At 40.2% G+C, this 22254-nt stretch overlaps 1 protein-coding gene and 1 long non-coding RNA gene across 7 annotated transcripts in view; both read right to left on the bottom strand.

Moving 5' to 3' along the window:
• Positions 1-2015: 2015 nt before the first annotated feature.
• Positions 2016-22254, bottom strand: part of OSMR (oncostatin M receptor) — a 98391-nt gene continuing 78152 nt past the window's right edge. For all 6 annotated transcript variants that reach the window (XM_075588523.1, XM_075588503.1, XM_075588510.1 and 3 more), the window contains 5 exons: positions 14902-15081; positions 12984-13145; positions 10285-10378; positions 9073-9145; positions 2016-5598 (listed from right to left, as the gene is read on the bottom strand). In XM_075588523.1, the coding sequence (XP_075444638.1) occupies positions 5059-5598; positions 9073-9145; positions 10285-10378; positions 12984-13145; positions 14902-15081 (1049 nt within the window). In that variant the 3' untranslated portion in view covers positions 2016-5058. The remainder of the gene's footprint in view (positions 5599-9072; positions 9146-10284; positions 10379-12983; positions 13146-14901; positions 15082-22254) is intronic.
• Positions 17270-22254, bottom strand: LOC142488165 (uncharacterized). Its single transcript, XR_012799394.1, has 2 exons — positions 18527-22254; positions 17270-17752 (listed from the first exon to the last, which is right to left on the bottom strand). It is a non-coding gene; the product is annotated as an uncharacterized LOC142488165 (long non-coding RNA).

Here is a 22254-nt window from a genome sequence, read left to right as displayed (position 1 = left end):
TAATGTAGAATGGAACCTGGGACATTTTCTCGGAGATTAAATGGATAGTCCTCCCATATAGTCATATAGTTGTAATTCCAATTTCATTACTAAGATATATATTGTTGTTGTTATTAAAAAAAAAATTAAACAGCAAATATTAGGATCTATAATATCAAGAATAGGTTTATTCATGAAAGGGACCTTTTGCGTATATTAATTATGAATTATTATTATTATTTTATGCCACAATATGATTTGTATGCTATATGACGTTGAAGATGTATTATAACGGTATATATATGTGTATGTCTGTTGATTTTTCCTCTTCCTTTTTCTTTTCAGTTCATCTAATTCAACTGTTCCTCTCCATTCAATTTTTCCTCCTCAATTTTTCCTCTTCATTTAGTAATTTTCCCCTTTTCATTTTATAATCTATCCTTTTTTATTTGTTTAATTTCAAAGATCAATTAGTAATTACCCGGCATATATTTTGTGTGAATCTTGAAAAGATTGAATAACTCAAATATCTATATATATATTATTAAGGTTATGGTGGGTAAACAAAAAGTGACAAAAACCCTCCACAGTAAAGCATAAAGCAACTGTAAATATTACTGTATGTTCATTTGCCTGTCTTAGACAGGTCTGCAACCCTGTCTTTCCCCATATATATATATATATATAAATATGTAATATTCTGTTATCCTATATTTAAGGGAGATAAAGAATTTTTCAATTGTTCTATTTTTTTCAAAAAAGTTTCTAATATTTTCAAGCTCATGAATTTTTAAATACCGATGTGATTGAACTATATTTGAGTTTTCAGATTTGCTATGTTTATCTTCTGGGGTTTGTTAGATTTGCTGTTGTTTGGACGTTAGAATACTGTTCCAAATATTGATTATAATGCTAATGATTACTAATATATTTGAACCTACTGCACGGTTACCAGGGTGGTATAGTATGTTTTCTGTTACAAATTCTATAGATAGATGAAAATATATCTTAAGATTCTTTGATATGAAACATTTATCAGAATAGAAATGTAATAAAGTTTTATTTAGCTTATATATCCCTTATGATCTACCCAGCAACAGATGATGACGTGGAGGCATGTTTCTCTCCGGGTTCGTTCTCATTGGTCCCGGAGCCTCTGGGGGTGGAGTTCCTCTCCCTTGATTTACTCATCATGCATCGCGGGAAAAGGGCAGAGTTAGGGTTCGGCACTGGTTGAATGGGACCACCCCTGGTAACGGTGTGGAGAGTAAGGGGGGGCGGCAACTTCACACTGATGCTGCTCCCAGACAGGGGATCAGCGGCCTCCATTGGGGGTGTGCCGAGCGCATCTCCGTTTTCCCGCGAATGGATTGGATAGTGGGCGTTTCTTGTGCTGGTGCCCCTCCCCTGGGTTGTTCGGAGGGCTGATGGGGGCGGACCAAAGTAGCGGGCTTGGAGCGGGCTTACGTCATCAATTTGGCGCGAAATGGGAAAACAGGGGGATGTATAAAAGGAAGTTATGTTATGACACTGCATACTCCTTGATAAAGTGTATTGTATACACAAAACGCGTAGGGGGGTGTTTACCGCCTCCTTTTTTATGATGGATTAATAAAGATAGATTTTTATACATCATTTTGGGACCCACTCCATTGGCTGTGCGCCAGTTTCTCTCTTTCTCTGCTATCAATATAAGTTTGTTTTACTTGCTATACATGTGCCCCTCTTTTTTCATTAAAAATGATTGCTTATACAGTTTAATACTTTTTTAGTTTATACCATGCTCATGCATTTGAAAGCGCAGTTTCGATATAATAAAACTTAGCCTTGCGTCCTATTTTTTTTTTTTACATGGTTTGGAAGCAGGGTGTCTCCACAGCTGAAATTAAAGCGTGAAAGTGGTGCACTTATCGTTCATTCACTTTTGAAGCGGTTTCTTGTGCAATGCATCACATTTTTGTAAACTGAGCATTCATTATGGATTCCTTCCAGCATACTGATTGGTCTTTTTGACACAAACAAATAACACACACATATTACAAACTATAACTGTTTAATAAGTATATAAAAAAATAGATACATATTCAATCTATATGGTACAAAAACATTAAAAAAAAAAAACTACTTTCATACTATTGTTTCTAGTTCTTTCATTTATTAATAATCATTTAAATGGGTGTTTCGTTTTGGCACGTATTCGTTTTTTAAACTCCCATAGAAAATAGCTTGATAGGATTTTTTTTCCATTTTTTATTAAAAGATAACACTTAACCCATATTAATGCCATTAGGTATCTTTGGTCATAGAGTGAACTGCACTTTAACATCGCAACTAGATTAATGTATGATATCTTATTTATAAAATGTTTTCCCAGGAAGTAATACATTGGGAGTTACCTCTCGTTTTCAAGTATGTCCTGCGTATAGAGTTATGATGACAAATAATACGTTACATAAGTGAACAGGATATACATTATATACAAGACATTGCATGCACAGTTAGAGATAATATATATTATATGCGTATGTACCAGTTACAGACCAGATTAAAATATGAGACTGCTTTAGTTTTGGAAGAACTTAGACTGGTGGTGTCTGTGAGAGTCTCCGATAGATTGTTTCAGTTTTGGGGTGCACGGTAAGAGAAGGGGGAGCGGCCGGATACATTGAACCTTGGGACCATGAACAGTCTTTTGGAGTCAGATCTCAGATAAGTGCTGCATGTGGTAGGGGTGAGGAGTTTGTTCAGATAGACTAATTTGCACACTGCACACCTCCCAATAGTAGTCCAATGCGAGAACAGGTAAAAATGAATGGTAAAATCAGCTGTACTTCATGCAATCTACAAATCCATGGTGCAATTCCCCTCCATACCAGATGCAATCATGATATGCTTATTGAAAATGTATATATTAAATTTCATCAATGTACAGATGTATCCTGACTACATTTGCAGGGTCTTGCTGGGTTAAAATGACTGTGGAAACCCCTGACTGCAGAGAGGTTCCCGGTGCAGGAAAATAATTTGTTTCTTGAAACATTGAATTAAGTAGAAATAACCATGTTAGTCCAGTTGTAATAGTTCAGCGTAAATGAGTACTTGAGTATTAGGTGATACTTTTTTTTTTTTTTTTTAATTTGGCCTAACAATAGATATTATAAGACAAACTTTCGAGAGTTCTTCCTCGGGTCAGCAATACTGATTTACAAAGATTCCATAAGTTTAACACCGCTGTAAAAAAAAGAAAAACTAGGTAGCCAGCTAAGGCAGTTGATGCAGAGAAGGAATAAAGAGACACAGAATTAATGGAGGAAAGGGACAGTGACACAGGACTATACTGTACATCCATCAGCAGTGTGCATAATACACTTTGACACTAAAACAAGAGGACATAATGCTGATATGGGGTTTTAAACCCACTACCATAATTTTGTTGTAGTGTTTCTCCCTGCCTACAGTATGTGTATTTTACAATTCATCCCCACCCCCCTGCACATTGCTGATGGATGTATGGGTCCTGTGTCTCACTGTCCCTTTCATCCATTTATTGCCCTGTCTGTTTATTCCTTTTCTACATCATTGGCCGTAGATGACGATCGTGTTCTTTTTTTTTTATATCTGTGTTAAGCTCATGAAATATTGTGTAAATCAGTATTGGTGACCCGAGCAACAGCGAAGTCTTGAAAGCTTGTTCTATTGTTGGTCCAAATAGAAAGAAGGTAGCACCTAATACTGAAGTATACTCATTTACTCGGCACTGAAACATTGAGGAAGATGTGGGGCTATTTCTGCATTTCACAAAATAAATCTCCAACTCCTCGGTTACTATTAGAAAATGTATAGATTTGATCTGTCAGAGTCCACAACAAACTTGTGATATAACAACAAATTGAAAATAGTTTTAGGGTACAAGATCCAAAATTAAAACATTTACAAATCGGTCTGCCAGAAAAGATATCTGCATTGTTATGGTTTGGCCTGGCACTTCAAGCCATAATTTCTAGAAGCGTACCTCTTCTGGGTTCAGTATGTTGAAAATTGGAAATATTGGTCTCTGTTATCTCAACCATTGTGTCACATTTAGGTTTACGGTTTAACCAAAACGTAAGTATGTTACACTTCCTTATTTTTTTTTTGCTATGGCAGCCCTTTCACATCAGAGCTGTGTGCCCCAAACATGTTGAAATCCTCAATAGAGCATACAGTGAAAAGTAACATTTCACACAGGATTAGGTTGTTCGGGGACATCTAAGCATGAAAGCCTCCACACGGTAAGCACATTTTTAAAAGTACAAGCACAGGACAAAGAAGATTAGGTTTGGAAACCCATACTGTTTCTGTGACTTCATTTGTGCAATAGCAAATAAATGTAACTTCTGTGGTGCAGTTCTCAGGAAGGCAAAGCAGCGTGTACCATGGGAGCAGCCGATTAAGTCTGTAATATCTTCATGTGTCTGTGTTCTTGATTGGAACAGGAGGAGAATTAGTTGTTTTTTCTCCCCCTGATGGACACATACATGCCATTTGATCTATACACAAGGAATTGCACGGTTCTGGTGCCAGGGGCATTCCACCACTCAAAGAGTTAAGGGTTAACTGAGTTTTCACAGTGTATTTGTTTTAATGTTCTTTGGAGCAACATTCTGAAGTTGCATTAGTACTGGATTTTTTTTCATTGGAAATTATTCTTGACTGATTTGTACCTGAGCTGTTAAACCAAAGAAGTCCCAATGAATAAATCATTCATATTGAGGCTTGGCATCTGCCTACAAACATCTGTTTAAAATTGGTTCATTAGGACCTCATCCATGTCTGTTTGTTCTTAAATCGTAGAAAGAAATAAGTTTTAAAAAAAACTAATGCAGAAAGTACATAAAAAGATAATAAAAAATACAATGCAAAACTGGATGTTGCTGCAGGAAGTAATGGCACAGACGTGGTATTTCTTGCACTTGGGTGGACTTCTGGTGAGCTTTCACTTCTGAGGCTTGGATTTTGACTTCACTCTTTAAGAGTTAATTGCCAGTAGCAGGTATAAGTAGATATGGATGAGTACTGACAATTTTATCCTGCTCTGCCCTAATCTTTAAGTAGGAATGCAGCAGAGCTAAGGGATGTAGGGCTCATTGCCCCATCGTCAAAGCTAGGAAGGTCTTCAGAAGTAACAATACTCCATATTAAATCTGCTTCAGTCTTGTAACCCATCGACGCCAATGGAATGGATGAATTATGAAGATCATTAAATTGAAAACGTTTGTGAGGAACTTCAATTTGAGGCTTATATTCTGGTGTGTTACAATAGTTTGTGTTGAAAAACTCCAAATAAGTGTGTGGTTGAGGCTGGTATAATGCTTCATGCAGATTTTCATATGCAGGATTCACATCTCTTGCATGCTCCATATGACTGGGAGAAGTGCCTGAATGCACATCATCTCTCAAATGGCAGCAGATTGTTTTAATATCTCTGTCCAGGCCTCCATTGCTTAAATCAGATTGGTGGTCTTTTCCATTTTCCAGTTTCTCGCACACTTGTAGTTTCTCTAATTCCTGCATGTTCACAGTCTCAAGATTCTGAACTATGCAGCGACTGGGTGTCATCACATGACTGTCTGCATTCCCCTGTGAACAGAAAACTACATGTTACAAGCATGATCTTGTGAAAAAGAGGTATGCCATAAAAGTCATTGATATCGATCTCATTTTTACATCTTATACAATTCTCTAGTCTGTTCTACAGTACTTTTTTTTTTTTTTTCCCAAACATTTTTATTGGGCAGATATACATACACTAAGACAGACACGGTGGATTATTTATAGCCTAATACAAAAACCGTTTTTAAATTCAAGGAAATAGGATAGAGTAGATCATCGCCAAGTGAAGCGAGGTCTCTAGACCACATTGCAGTCCGGAGAAAAAGAAGCAAGAAAAGGGGGGAGGGGGAGGGAAGGAAGTTGATCCCCTTCCCAGTCGCCGGGAGTCGAGGCCCCTCAATTCAATTTAATTTGAGCAAGTCAAATTAACCCCATCATTCACATCAGGTGAACATTTGGGTTTGACTTACATGGTTAGCCATGGTTCCCAGATTTCATAGAAAGCTGCTGTAGATCTTTTAAGGAAGGCAGTTAGCTTTTCCATGAGCATTACTTCATTGATCTTCTTATTTATTATTTGCTTGGAGGGGGGGGATGCCTTCTTCCAGGAGGCCGCAATCGCACACCTCACTCCGTGAGAATGAAGGAGATTAATTAATATTTTGGACGCCAGAGGTTCGATGATCAGAGCAAAAAGGAGGGGGGACAGGGGGCAACCCTGTCTCGTTCCACTCTTGATATTGAACCGCTCGACGTTTCCACCCGGGAGCCTCACCATGGCCGACGGGTTGCGGTAAAGCACCCAGACTCCTTCTAGGAATGAGTCTTTAGAACAAAATTTCCTCAAGGTGTTGTCAAGAAATAGCCAATCAATTCTAGCAAACGCCTTCTCTGCGTCTAAGCTGGACAAAACTGCCTTGGTACCTGAGAGGTGGACATGATCAACTATGTCTATTATCTGACGGGTGTTGTCTGAGGCTTGTCTGCCTGCAACAAACCCATATTGGTCAATATTTATTAGTCTGGGTAATATAGGGTTCAACTATGTGATATATGATATAACCTCAGTACATATTAATAATATTACTTTGTACTTTAAGTCTTTTCAAAGTTACCAACAACAAAATAGATATCCCTTGGAAATATGGTAATAGACAGTTACAGTGTGCACACATTGCCAGAGCTGCTGTCCTGAATAACAGCAGTTGTGTGGGTTCTAATCCTGTTGAGTCAGACACCAGTACCCCATCCCAGTCAATAGGTGCCTTACCCTTGCCAACTCAATATAGTTCTTATGGAAATCCTTTTAGGAAGTGTGGGATGTGACTCATTTAAATATGATTTGCATAACCATTAGCATATCTACCAGGATACCTCAGGTGTGTGCTTTTTTCAGCACAGGCATCTCTCCATAATTTATTTGGAGGGAGATTTGAGGGGATATATACAGTACACACAACTGCAGATACTACTAAATTGGAACTCCTCCTCCTGCTCTGATTTTGTGTAACCCATTGGGCGAATTTTCAATAATAACAGGGAGGAAAAGAATTAGTCCCTTGAGACTAATCCACGGATCAAAGGAATTGACCAATTAGCATTGGATTACAGCAGAAAATGTGCCTATCTCTACTTAAGAGCTGTCGTCTAGGTATGCTAAAACAATGGTTTCCATTAACTAGAATCTGAGGACATGTTTGATTTTCCATTCAGTTGGGCATATGTTGATGGTGGTCCTTCAAATCGTTGCCATGAAATCTCTTGGCTGCAGGATATTAATGGCTGATTTTATGGTCTCCATCTTCATATATCAAGAAAGGCTCAGGAACCTTAGACTCAACTATGGGTATGCTTTTTTCCATCTTTACTGACTTGGACCATTCATACGTTTCTTTAAATTTACCAAAAAACTTTTTTCGCTACAATCTTCTTAACATAACCAATACAATATTTATTTTAAGATTTGTCTGGCATAGGTTGCTCACAAACTACACACATCAAATGCTTTGTCTTGGTTGAGGATTTCCTATAATTAGCAGATACACTTTCCACATCTACTTCATGCTTAGAGGCCTGGGAACCTTCAGCACTGAAGACATTACTACAAAATAAAATGCAGCAAATAGTCCCTAATACCAACAAATATTATTTCCATAATACCTTCCTGGGCTCTTATCATGGCTTAGCTAGCAGAGACCTGTCCACAAACATACATCTGGGGAGGCATGGCAGGAAATATATACAAAGTCCTGACATCAGATGAGACGCACTTCTGGTCCTAGATCCTTTCCTTACTTCTGCCCAAAGGACTCTTGTTTTTGGTGCCATATCGCAGAGGTATATACACTGTATGTAGAGAGAGGCACTTACCCGCATACGCCCATGAGCCTGGACGATCTCTCGTCCCCCCACTGAGAAGCAGCTCAGCGTGGAAGGTAGACTTCAGGCTTCTTATCTTCACATTTCCACCTGATGTTATGGTAAGAGACCAATGCCTGCTATCCATCTCAGCCCAAGCTATCCCCGAAGGGATGCTTAAACAAACATTAGCCCTCCAGTTGGAGTTGAAGCAGGATAAAATGAATAAACTACACTATCTAGCCCTTGCGTGTACAGGAAATGCCACTGGCGAGTAAAGGGGCAGGAGGTCCTATTAAACCTACCGGTTGAAAGTCTTTCTTGTGCAGACCAGAGTTGAGGCGCTAAACCCACAGGTATTAATTAATTCATGAACAGTGTAAATGTTTTAATTATATAAACACACTTTCCCCAGGACATCCCGTTACCCTGAGGAAACTATGTTAAATCATTGAAAACAAGTATATGGAAGAGTGCTTGCAACTCAATCCTTTTTTGGTTTACAGTATTTGTCTTCCTCCACCAAAAAGCATAGCATGTGTAAAGTGCGCCAGTAGATACGCCTTAAAGCCACTCCCACCACTAATGCCCTATTTACTACTCACTGGGTGTTCTTAAAGGAGAAATCCACCCTAACTAACCCCCCCTTTTTTTGGAACCAATTCTCTAGAACTGAACTGCACAATTTTCAGCTCCGGTGACTTACCAGTTACTAAGATACTTACTGGTGAAGGTACTGGCATTACTTTCAGGTAAATTATTTAAATGGCCATCTGATAGGAAGCCACAATTGATGATGATGCAGCTTCCTATTGTCCAGGGATTTGCCAACTATATTTTCTCCGGTAAATATCTCCTGAACCAGAGGGGTCTGCAGCTGAAAATAGTGGTGTCTGGTTTAGGGGCACCCCTGGTTTTCACCATGTAAAAAAAAACCCAAAGAAACAATGGGGGCTAAAAGAAAAAATGAGTAGGAGGAACTGCTTTTTTAAAATACACATAACAGAGAATTCATTTATTTTCATACATACAACCAAGCTTTCAGAGCTCTCTTAGAGAAGAAAGGGTCTATAATGCTAATGAAGAAAAAACATGTATGTAACATTTGTATTGCATTATTTCGATCAAATTATAATGCTTCACCTTCAATACACCTAGGGAAAGGACCCTGCTCTTATGTGGATCGGGAATGTCAGGGTAGCACAAGTCCTTTAACCTAGAAAGAAAAAAAGAAATTAGCGAATCGGATGAGTTTATCAGGGCGCGGTCATTCTGGCAGTTTGTTCCCTGGCATTTATTATAGGTTTCAGATAAATGCAGTCAAAGTTTCCTCCCGTGGAGTTGCAGAGCCCCTACCAAAGTTGCTCCCACTGGAAGACTACTGTAAGGCAGGGGTGGCCAACTCCAGTCATCAAGGGCCACAAACAGGTCAGGTTTTAAGGGTATTCCTGCTTCAGCAAGGGTTGCTCAATCAGTGGCTCAGTCCTAATGACAGCCACCTCTCCTGGAGCAGGGATATCATGAAGACTTGGCTTGTTGGTGGCCCTTGAGAACTGGAGATGGCCACACCTGCTGTAGGGTGAAGCCCCTCTATTCAGGTACATTCTTTGGGTACCCACAGGAAAACTTTACAGCCTTTATCTTTGACACTTGATACAGAGGGCGTTAGGATTATGTGGGATACTGTCACCTGTTCTGGCTGTGGAAAGGCATTACATTGCACATCCGCCACCAAAATCCTCTGAAGTGTCATAAAAGGGGGCATCTTCGATGCACAGAAAATAAGGATTTTATTTTTGTTTCACTTCATTGAGTAGCTGAAATATGGCCATGGAAGGGGAGTAGATAGTTCCAGGTCAGATGCCCTGAGAGAAATCGGAGAGCACAGATCCCCTTGTTTTAATTTTTTATCATTGTTTTACATTGGATTGAAGCAGGGGGTCTCTGGAGCTGAAACACATTAATTTGAGCTCTGGAGCCCCCTGCTTCCAGAGATACTTGCCTCCGTAGGGGGTGCTGATAGCCGTTCCGCTTGGCTAGCAGGGTTCAAGTTATGGTGGTGTTTCAAAGCTCCCGTGGGCAATTAGGAAGCTGTGATGTCATTAGGTTCGACTTCCTATTGGCCCGCGTGACACAGGAGCTTTAAATTTTAAAACCCAGCAAGCTCAGCCAGAGCGGCTACCGGCACCCACTATGGAGGTAAATATCTCCGGAAGGAGGTGGTCGTCAGAGCTGAATTAATGGGGTTCATCTCCGAGGGCCCCCAGTTTAAAACCGATGTTAAAAAAAAAAATGAAAAAAGTTAAACCGGCTTGGGTTGCTCCTTAAAAGCTTTTGTTTCCTGAAAAAACCTACCATTTTCTCTTCCAGTAGCCCATAATAAGTAGCATCAGCGCCATGATCGAAAAGATGATCACAGACAGGACAATTACAAGGATCACTGCTCGTGCTGCAAAACAAAACAGTGAGTCATTGTACTTACTTATGAGCAGCATATCTATATAGAAAAATGAGCATCCACAGAATAAACGTATATGCTGCATATTTATTATCCAGCTCTAGTTAATATTATATGACCTCCTCTATTGGCTATTATGCTTTCATTGTAATACAGTACATTAAGTTATATTACATTGCTGAAGTATTTCAAGGGCATCCTACTGATATTTTTTAACACTATTGTATCTCTACGATCCCTGACGAAGCCACATCAAGTGGTGAAATGCGTAGGAGGAGCCAGCATCGAGCCAGTATTGTGTGGAGTGAATACAGAGCAAGCCATGAGAGCAGTGGGAGGAATATTTTGCTATCTGCTGCAGAGCAGGCTGATCAGCCTGCTACATATCCATGCTGTAATCCGGTGATTCTGAAGAGAGGATATATATATATATATATATATATATATATATATATATATATATATATATATATATATATATCCAATGACCTCTCCAATAAACTAGACCTACAAAGACTTTTGTTTTGTTTATCTGAAGTACAAAGCCTTGAATGCTCACTGTATAGTACACAAACTATGGTTCACTGAAAAGTACATGACACAGTGTAATATGTCATGTGTTGTTGTTCACCTGAGGTTGTATTTACCTAATTTTAAGACCTGCTAAGGAACAGATGATTGTTATTATGTCCTAATATGTAAAACCATAGAATTCAAAGAGGGTGTACTTGCTTTTTCACACAACTGTATAAGGGGAAGACCTGGAATGGAAATAACCTAGGAGGGATAGATACCATGTACCTCTCACCCGAGAACATACCAGTTCCAATAAGACTCGTATCTATCCAGGTAGAAAATGGTCTATTCTGCTTCAGGGCAATCCTGGCTAGAGTATTAAAGTTGTTTTGTCGAAGTGTTTATGCAAGTTTTTTTTCTATCCATGGAGACCAGGTCTTATCAAATTTATCAGTTGTGTCATTAACCCGCGCAGTGAGTTTCTCCACGGATAGAACTTTCCAAATGTTATTTATAATTGTGGGAATTTTAGTTATAGGACCTCGCCAGGCCGTTGCAATAACACATCTCGCTGCAGCGACTCTATGATTTATCAGTTTGCTTTGTTTAATAGATGCAATGTCAAACATTTGTGTAGTAGGGCTGGTGTCTTATGTAAGAAGTTCAGTTCCAATAATTATATAGTAAATGTGTGAATCTGTTATGAAGACAAAATGTCATGGTGTGCAGTATAATGTTGATGGTTCTTTCTATAGATTACATATGTTGCATATTCTTAATTGGTACATTCTGATTATATATCCAGTTACATTAGAAAGTTATAATGAGGGTGCAGCTGTCTTGAGGTCTCTATAGAGAAACACTGTTTAGGTTGACACTTGAGTGATTGACAAATGTGGCTTTAGCTGATGCAAATCAAAAGAGGTTATGATGGAAGCTCTGAGAACATTCTAGTACATGGGCCATATTTGGTTATTCTCTGTATGGAGGCGTGGGGAGTTTCTTATGAGATGACATCAAATTAGCTGAAGGACCTAATTTAGATTTTTTTTTCTTTCTTTTTTTTAAAGGTTTTGCATTATATATGGATAGTTAGCTTGATATAATGAAGAATATTCATTTGTGATCCTTACACCAAGATACTTGATATTTTTTTTTTGCCAGGTAAAATTAGTGTTGGAGACTATTAGTGCGACTGATTCTGGAGGTAAATTTATATTTAAGGCTTCTGACTTGCTAGTGTTCACCTTAAAGCCAGAAATTGTTTCAAAGTGTCAATGTTTTATATAAGCTTGGAAGGGTCTTTAGAGGCCTTGTGAGAGTACGCAATATTTCATCCGCCAACAAGCTCAGTTTATATTCCTCTTTGCCTATTCCAACTCCTGCAATATCAGAGTCGCTATAGCCACCATTTAGGAAGCTACACCACTTCCTTTTTTTAAATATGCGGCCATATTGCTTGCCCTGGGAAGCAGGATCTTCACATATCGATCGGCTGCTTAGATAATTGCATTGCTGTAAAGGCAAGGAACTGCTGCAGTTATTAAAACAAAACTTTGGTAAGAGAAAATGTCTCCTTAATTGAGAACATTTTTGTGAAAAAATCTAATTTGAAATTACAATAACAAGCATCCCTAGAGGTAAAACGGTATTAAGGATTTAAGTTCTTTTTAATATTTTGATATATTATAATAAATGGGATACTGTAAATTTGCAGTATTTTTGACACTACAGGTATTCCTCGCTATCCAACGTTTCACTTTCCAACGAATAGCATATCCAACGCTTTACAATGTAACCCTAAGGGCCATTTTTCGATGCCGGAATGCGTTATCCAACGCTGAATGCATTATCCAACGCTCGCCGCCACTGATTAACATGGGACTCTGTTTACAACGGTTTCACTATCCAACGCTACTTCCAGAACGGATTCCGTTGGATAACCGAGGACCGCCTGTATACTGTACATCTGCAAAGCTGTTTAAGACTTATTCAGTTCAACAATCTCTTTTCCAGCACGAGGAAGCACTTTTACAGCATATTGAATATGGACACAAATGATTTCATTCACTATACTCACTATCAGACGAAGTATCGGCTTTACTAAACTCCACAGCGCTTTCTCCACCACCAGTGACTGATACTACTGCCACTTCATACTTTGTGTTTGGTCGTAGTTGATTTATAGTAAAGCTTTTCTCTTCAGGATTCGGAATAGAAAACCTGCATACTGTTGATTGACCTAAAAAAAATAAAAATAAGGAAAATTTAAATGACAAGTGATGCTGAATACATGGTAGCCAGGGCTGCTTTGCCATTTGTGTATAATGTTTCTCATACTTATTCTTTACTTGTACAGGCATACCCCGCTTTAAGGACACTCACTTTAAGTACACTCGCGAGTAAGTACACAACGCTCAATAGGCAAATGGCAGCTCACGCATGCGCCTGTCAGCACGTCCTGAACAGCAATACCCTGTACCGAAGCTGTGCGCAAGCGGGGAGACTATAGAGCCTGTTATACATGTCTTATTTACATCAGTTTTGCACGTATATGACGATTGCAGTACAGTACATGCATCGATAAGTGGGGAAAAGTTAGTGCTTCACTTTAAGTACATTTTCGCTTTACATACATGCTCTGGTCCCATTGCGTACGTTAATGCGGGGTATGCCTGTACATACTTATTCTGCATTGTACATACAGTAGAGGCAACTCTTATTCGAACAAAAACCAGTGGCAATTCCCCAAAAGACCCAGGTACACCCAGGTACATTCTGAATACATGCCTTAAACTTTCCTTAAACTAGCCCCAGCATTTCTGCATTGATTAATGGCCTAATCAGATTAACAGCGGGGGTCCCTGGCAGTCCCATTCAAATTGAATGGGACTGCCAGGGATCCCTGCTGTGTTAATCCTATGGGTCGTTAGTCAATGCAGAAATGCCTTAAACGTGCCTCAAACTAGCCCAGAACATACCCAGCACATACCCAGAATGTAACCCGGCTAGTTTACGGCAAATGCTAGAATAAACGTTGCCTCTACTGTAAAAACTAATAGGAACAATGAATTCATACTCAGGAGAACTTTTTATTTTTTGGTTTCAGTCAAAGAAAGATTAAGTGAGACTACATGAGTTGGTATGGGGCTTCAAACCAGGTTCCCATACAACATGTTTCTCTTTACGTTACAACCATTACAAACTTCCATGCACGGCAATGGTGAGAATTCCAAAATGTAATTGTAGACTATTGTTAAATGTATGTGATTCTTTAGCAATAGGTTCCAATAAATGGGGGTTCCTTGTGGAATGTAAATGTTGATAAGCACTGACCTAACAGATTGATTTTCATTCAGGGTTACCATGAATCTCCCTCTCCTGATAACCATGAAATGTTCATCCAGGACAAGTTTTGATACTAAAAATGTTCAGCCTTTTAACATACTTCCACCATTTGCAGATTTTCACATTACTGTTTATTGATGATGTATTGGCTGTGGCCAAATAATATAAACTTGAGTTTAAATTGTAAAATAGTCCTACATTTATATAACAGTGTTATCACAATGCAGGTTTTAGTTTACAATTCTAGAAATACCTATAATCTACCCGTCAAACTTCTGTGACAGTCAATCAACATACCCTACGACTGTGCAAAAGTGAAAATCTACAGTGTACTATATTTTGTAGGTGGACTATTCCCCCCTCGCCTGCCCTCCCCTCCCCCCCAAGGCTCTCGTGAGTTCATATAAAAGCCCAATCTGTCTCAAAGTGTCTGTAGAGTCAGAGTTCAAGATTAAAAAATCTGGCCTGAATGAACATTTATGGGTGAACACAAACACATTGTACATGCCACATATATTCTGCCATGTATTAAATAAATGTACTGTTTTGTCAATCATTGTAATTGCTATTTTTTTCAGTACTGGCACAACTAAATGCTATTTATTTTCAGTACTGGCACAACTAAATAACGATTTTTTAAATGACATTACCTAAAGGTATATGTTCTGCTGATTCCTTTAAATCACATATTCCTTCACTGGTTTTTAAATAGACGTAGTAGCCGCTTATAAATCCTCTCTGTGACTCATCCTTTCGATGTGGGTCCCATGTCATGGTTAGAGCATCTGGTTCAATCTTAATTATTTTAACTGGGGTTTTCACTGAAGAAGCTAAAAGAGAAAATGTTTATTATGACATTGAAATTATAACATATACTACTGCAAATGCCATGTTATGTTTTTTTTTTTTTCTTGGACAGAAAAAGGCATGGAAGTCTGCTTACTGAAAAGCAATTTCACTGTATTTGTGATGTAACTTTGAGCTCTCGGAGTTCAAGTTTCATGGAAATAAGGACACATACTGTGTAACGGTGTTTCCCCCCAACCAATCGCAGATAGGGGCCATTACGAGGTGTGTGTGGTGCATACCTGTTGGTAACAAGAGGGTCCGCGATGACTTTGGGACACAGGAACAGGCTTCTGGGGTTCATACCCCACATAATACTTAGCAGGGCAGCGCCTGCATCTGCCATAGGTTCCAGGGATATGGAGATGATCTCTCACGGTAAAACTTGTACCTCTCCCCCTAGTTAGATCACACACCAGGCCAGAGGTATAATGCAAACAGGAATGGTTTATTACTCCACACTTTGCAGTAACACAACAGCTACTCAGCAGTCTTCTGCCGGATACAGTCTCTTTAGATCAGCTCTTACTGGAGATGGTCCCTGGACCGTCACTACAGGCCAAGGGCACCTGCAGCCATCCTAGCTCTTCCCCACCTCCATAGCAGAGGCAGAGGTTTTAGTTCATACTCACTCCTCCCCGTAGGGAAGAGCACATGGGTAGGCCCCAATCTCAGGCTCCCAGACGTGTGACCTGCCTTCCTCGGAGGGAAGAAACAACAACCAAATTTAGGGCGGTCCTGCTCTTAAGTACAGCCAGAAGGCGGCCACCCCGTTGTCAAAGCTACAACAGGATGTACCACCCCATGCTGTCACTCAAGTGCAGCACCAAAGGTGAAAGGGAAAACCATGATGACTACAAGGGCTTACTGCCAGGAGAAGGGCAGATTAGTAGTCAGGGGTGACCTTGTTACACAGTATATATAAAAAACAGAAAAATAAGACATGTTCTTGCATTCAAGGGCAAACTTGTATCCCCATGCTACAATATAGAGTTATAATAAGAGGCAGTCACCCTTAACTTGCAATAACACATTTTATAACATGGAAGAAAATATGTATCTATAGGCGCCTATTCAAACAATAACAGTAAAAAAAGGATATAAAAACCAAGCATGTTGGACGATCAGGAAATGACTCCTCAGGGTGTGCTTAAAAAGAAGAAAGCACAATACTGTACATAGCGTAATACTGTTGTATAAAGGGACAAACAACACTAAAGACAACATACAGCTGAGAGATCAAATAGGTGAAAATATTATAATCACTGTACAGTACGGAGTGTTTGTCACCTAAATACATTGAATATTAAAAAAAGATAAAGAACTAGAAAGTATACTGCCAGAGAACCCTCAAATTATATTTACTAAAGCTCCTAATATAGGACAAAGATTGGCACCAAGCTGTCCATCGCTGCAGCCTGCTTGCATATATTGCACTTCTGCTTCACTGTGTTTGGCGAATCTCCCCCACGACAAGAACGAATCAGCGTTGCTGTAGTACAGAGAGCTGGTGGCTTGTGCTCGTGACGTTGTGTTGAATCTGCTGCTGCAGACCTGGAGTAGCTGCGCGTCCCTTCTAGTGTGCTGTGGGAAACCATCTGCTCACACGCCGGCTGGCGTGCACACACCAACTGAGACGCCCAGGAGTATGCAGCCAACTTCACCGAGAGGTGATACTCTCTAATATATCCACTGCCTGCTTACAATATCCATCTGGTGAGTGGGCACTACATCAGTATCCACCGGTGTTGCAGTGTGCTTATACAATCATTTGTGTCCAATTGTTTTTATGTCTATGTATGCTTATGAATTTTGTTATTAAATGTTCTTATCTTTAATATTTTCACCTATTTGATCTCTCAGCTGTATGTTGTCTTTAGTGTTGTTTGTCCCTTTATACAACAGTATTACGCTATGTATTGTGCTTTCTTCTTTTTAAGCACACCCTGAGGAGTCATTTCCTGATCGTCCAACAGGCTTGGTTTTTATATCCTTTTTTTACTGTTATTGTTTGAATAGGCGCCTATAGATACATATTTTCTTCCATATTCTTGCTCTGACCAGGGGGTCAGTTTGTGGTGTCACCAGGCAGCCCCTTATGTGTGAACCTCGGTCCACACCTTAGGTGTTTTAAACATTATATTACTATCTTTGTCAGTAGTTAGCGCTACCTGTTTTGTTGTTTTATTTTATAAACATGTTACTTAAAAGATTTCAACATTTTCAATGTAACAACCTGTTTTACTAACACTTTTTTTTTTCTGAACCCATCATAACAAGTGTTTCTTGTATCTTTGACCTGTTTTCTTCCTGCCTGAAGACCAGCTAAAAGAAGGGAAAGAGCATTTTGCCTCTCGGGGGAGAAGGTCAGGGAAGGAACTGAAATGAGCAAAATTGAAAGGGATTAAAAAGTAATATCAGTAGCTGTTTTCAATGTAGGTTTAAAAAAATGAATCCTGAAAAAACGGAAAACCCCGCCCCCTCAAATAAGTTGCTACCCTGTTAATGAGACTCCTCCCCCTTGAAGAAATCTGGTTCACACGCGAAACGCACATTGGAATAGTAGGGCGTCACGGCGTTGACGTCATTGGAGTTGTGACATCCAGCCTTCACAATACGGCTTGTATCTTGGTATTATTTTCCTTCAGACTTGACCTGGTGTCAGGAATCGGCGTTCTCCTCGCTTCTCACACAAAGCACTCCCTCTCCGCAAGGAGTCCCTGGACACAATAAACAATCCTGCCTTACCGGTCTCCACGGCTCCTCACCCCTGCCGCCGTCGCGGGATCACTCCCCTCGGCGATTCCTCTGCTCAGCGCCGGTCGCGCCCACGCCCTCCTACATGCACGCCAGCCCCAGACGTTATGTGCATGCATTCTCAGTTTACAGAGCACAAGCCTAACAGAGCACTTTTAACCACTGCTGCTGCAGTGAGGCGTCGCCCCCAAGCATCACACAGTTCAAGGCAAATCAATGATTACAATCAGCTGGGCTGTAACACCTCTCTCCTATCAGGGAGGACTCCTTGCAGTCCTCCAGGCCTGCCCCCTTTTCCCATTGGCCTGCCCAGCTTTATTATGCCTGTGCTTCCCATCACTCGTCGCTCGACATAGTTCTGTATGGAAGCATTTGACTATTCTCTCAGTGACTCCTCAGGTATTGACGCGGATTGGACGACTACCCCCTCTGGCTCTCGACTTTGGCTCTACTTGGACTTCGTGACTTCTGGCATCCCTGATCTTGGCAACGGCAATAACTACTCCTTCTCTACTACCGGTACCGGCAAGTATTGTCTTCACTACTATACCTGGCCTGGCAACAATAACACCACACTTCGGACACGCTCCCTTTGCTGCGGGTGCGTGTATCCCTACGTCCCACCTCAGCACAGGGGACGGGTCTGGTCTGCGGGCAGCACCGGCGTAACACCTGGTTCTCCGTGACCGCCTACCTTCCACTGAAGCAAACTAGCATGCTGGTTTAGATATCATAGACATACAACATATTCAGGCATTCTGTCCTATACCACCCAGGATATTCTGCTTGGCAGTGATATGTCCCCTTGCTACTAAGGATTTAAGCACTACACTGCTCACATACACATATATATAACCATGTATAGAGATAGCATAACTATTTACTATATTACCTGAGTACCTATAGTCTCTCATATGGTTTTGTTATATCCTATATAGGGATACCTATGGTTCTTATACTGTTATATCAGTAAATATAGGTCTCAACATTATAAATCAACTGTGAAGGTGGGATTTATCTCTGTGTACTATGAATTACATATTCCTTGATATATGACTATTTTGGTTACTATTACCATTATATATACAAATATGTCATATATCCCCCTGCACATGCTCAGGACTTGTTCCATAAGCTGCCTCTTTGTGAGTGAGGGGAACCTTATCTCCTCTATCACATCTACAGTGGGTGCTGCTGCCCGTGCTCTGGGACATATTACCTATGGACAGAGCTTTTGGTGAGCCCGGAGTAGTGTCGCTGTGGAAAGAATCTGCCTGCCAGCAGAAGCATCTTGTCTCAGAGATTACAGATTCTTGCTACAATGCCTGTCTTAACTCCTAAGATGGCGGATACGCGTACGCAGACTGGGAGGGTGCAACAAGAAGGTATTACAATTGATGTTCATTTTATAGAACTGTTAACCACACAGTTAATGCAAGAATTTAGACAAAATATGAGGGAATATGTTGATACTCTGAAAAGAGAAATTGCTGAATGGAGGTGTTCACTATTTCAGCAAGAGACCATGCCTGTAAAACATGGCCAAGAACAGCCACTGCCCACAGCCCAACCCACCCCTGATTACCCCAAGGCGGGAATGCATGCAAAGCAAGGCCAAGAACAGCCACTGCCTGCAGCCCAATTTACTCCTGAATACCCCAGAGTGGTAGTGCTGCAGAAAGGGGGCATCAATGCTCATCCTCAGGACAAGGTTTTAGAGAAAGGACCTAGCAGCATGAGCATCTCGGACTTACCTGATCCAACGGTCAGCCAGCCATTTACAGGCCTGGCGGAAGCACTCCCTTACCAGGCACATCTGATCAGTAAGTTTACCTTACCAGCAGCGGGCTCAGACTACGACTTCCATCATGTCCAGTCATGTATAAGTCACTGAGCCGAAAAATGATGACTTCAAAATCCCACAAGAGAAAGGTTTCTCTTTTCCTTCTCGACCATAAACTTTTATTTTTCAAAATGCCCCGGAGTTGCCTCCTGAAAGAGGACACGCTGTACCCCCGATTACCACCTGCAGCGTGGAAATGGCGGTACATGACCGCCTGATTCCTGTATACAGAGGGGGGCAGGTCTTCATGGTGGATCTGCTCGCTATGGTCGCTCCTCTTTCCTTCCAGAATAATCTCCCATATTATAGACAATCATTTAATTCATCACTGCGAAAGGGTTAAAGTTCGACTCTGGGTGAGCTGCAGTGTCTGTGTGAATATAACATGTTTCCTTATCGCAGGGTCCTAGACACAGTTATGTTTGTGTTCCTGCTCTATGCTGTTTTGTAATGTTATAATATGTTTTCTTAATGCCTCCACATGACTGCTCACCTTGGTGAAACATAGGACTCTGGGAGAAGATCACTTTATCTGTTTATTGTTCTGTTAAATGTGTTATTAAGTCTCACTACAGCTCACTGCTCTGGAGACTATTTAACTATAAAGAATAGTTTTGGTTATAAATGCTGAAGATTTAATATTAGTTTTTATTATCCTGACACATCAGGTAACTCAATATTTAGGGACCTTTAACATCTGTTAGCTTGTGCATTGTCTTCCAAAATCTCTACAACCTCAGCTTACAGTTACTGTATGTCCTGTTTTAGTCTCCCTAACGATGGGATCCAGTCTGTACTCAGATTATTACTATGAGGCTCCGGCTTGCTGGTATTTTAGTAGAAATCTCTCACACAATATTTTCATCCCAGCGGCTAAAGTTTAATTTCATCTCTTCTTATTTACAATATTAATAACACATTGAAATAACTAGAGAGAGAAAAAAAGGGGCTTTATAGTTTACCCGATGTATGCACACAATAATAAATATACCTGATGTGCATATAATATGCAATTTATGTTTCTGTGTGGCTATTTTGCACTACTCTGTTATTTGTGTATATATGAAAATGTATCTCACTGTATTGTTTACAAAGCCTGTTAATAAATAAAGTTAAAAAAAAAAAAAGTACTCTACCCTTCTCCCTCCCCATGTGTCACTACATGGTTCTTCAGGTCAGCATCAAGTTACCTTTCTCAAGTTGGTCTAGGAAGGTTGTCATTCTGGGTAATGATATGCAAATAACTCAAGGGTGTCACTTTTTGCCTCATCCATTTTAACATTGATAAGCTTATGCCTGCTGTTTTGCAGTGAGTGGTAATTTGCCTGTCATTACCCAGAATCCCTGGCTGCGTTGAAGCATTGTATGCTGAGAGATTATGGGGACAGACAGGTTTCTGGACCTGTCTGTGACATGTGAATGTGCTTACAAGAAGTATTTTTGTTTGCCGGAGAGTTTTTGTCACGTTTTAATCACCATGACTTACTTTGTGTAGAAACATAAGGGAATCCAAATGTGCAAAGGGATGTATGCCTCATTAGCTTTTATAGATCAACAGAAGACGGTCATATAATTATAACTGTATGGTACTCTGCAATCAATTAAGGAAATATATTAAGGATTTACTGGATTATACCGTCATTACTGAGATATGACCTGGCTCTCCTCATGTCAAATGTGGAATGGCATTCTGATTACAGGTGCCAGTAAGTCTCTAATACATTTCTTTGATGAAATGAAGATTTTCCATGTGGTTATACATACCAAGAATGGGAGAATGATCTACCGCAGGAGTGTGCAAACTGAGGGGCACGGCGCTTAGAGAGGCCCCACGCTCTTCCCCAAGGCATTTAAATAAAATGCCCGGGGATGACGCAAGGCCTCTGTACCTCCCTTATCGTATTCCTGGTGGCTTCTGGCGCCGCGGGGTCACATGACGTCAGAAACACAGTTTACAAGGGGGGGCGGGAGGGCAGGCAAGGGGACACAGACTAAAATGTTTGCGCACCCCTGATCTACAGAACTACAAATGTTGAGGTGCATTCATCACTTGGCAATGGGCCCCTGTAAATGATTGTGCTACTCCACTGAATTACAGTACAATATTTGCTCATTAGGTTTGTAAAGATTGCATTACTTTATAATAACCACACGTCTGTTGTGACTTGTGGTATGGAAATTTCCAAAATTCACTTTACGTGCAGTTTAGTACTTACTATAATTTGGTGGTCAGTATAATTGGGGGGGGGGGGGGGAGTTTAATGTATGTTTAATAACACACAAAGCACAATATGATCAATCGGGTTGAACACTGGTCTCTGTTGGATACATTTGCTTGTTGATTTTTGCCCTCTCCTCCCCTTTATTACCATTTTTAATTTGTATCTGTTTATCAAATGCCAATAATATACCTCTTACCCCATGTTCTTTTCTGTATCCCAATGTATAAAGTTGAAAACATACATAAACGGTAAAAGAAACACTCTCGTGGCTCTTCATGGCAGGGAACACATTGCCGTTGCAGAATTAGATTTCATTCAATACTTATTCAACATGT

This window comes from Ascaphus truei, chromosome 1 (genome assembly GCF_040206685.1).
Source record: "Ascaphus truei isolate aAscTru1 chromosome 1, aAscTru1.hap1, whole genome shotgun sequence".
Taxonomy (NCBI): domain Eukaryota; kingdom Metazoa; phylum Chordata; class Amphibia; order Anura; family Ascaphidae; genus Ascaphus; species Ascaphus truei.
This window is presented reverse-complemented; position numbering and strand designations above follow the sequence as displayed.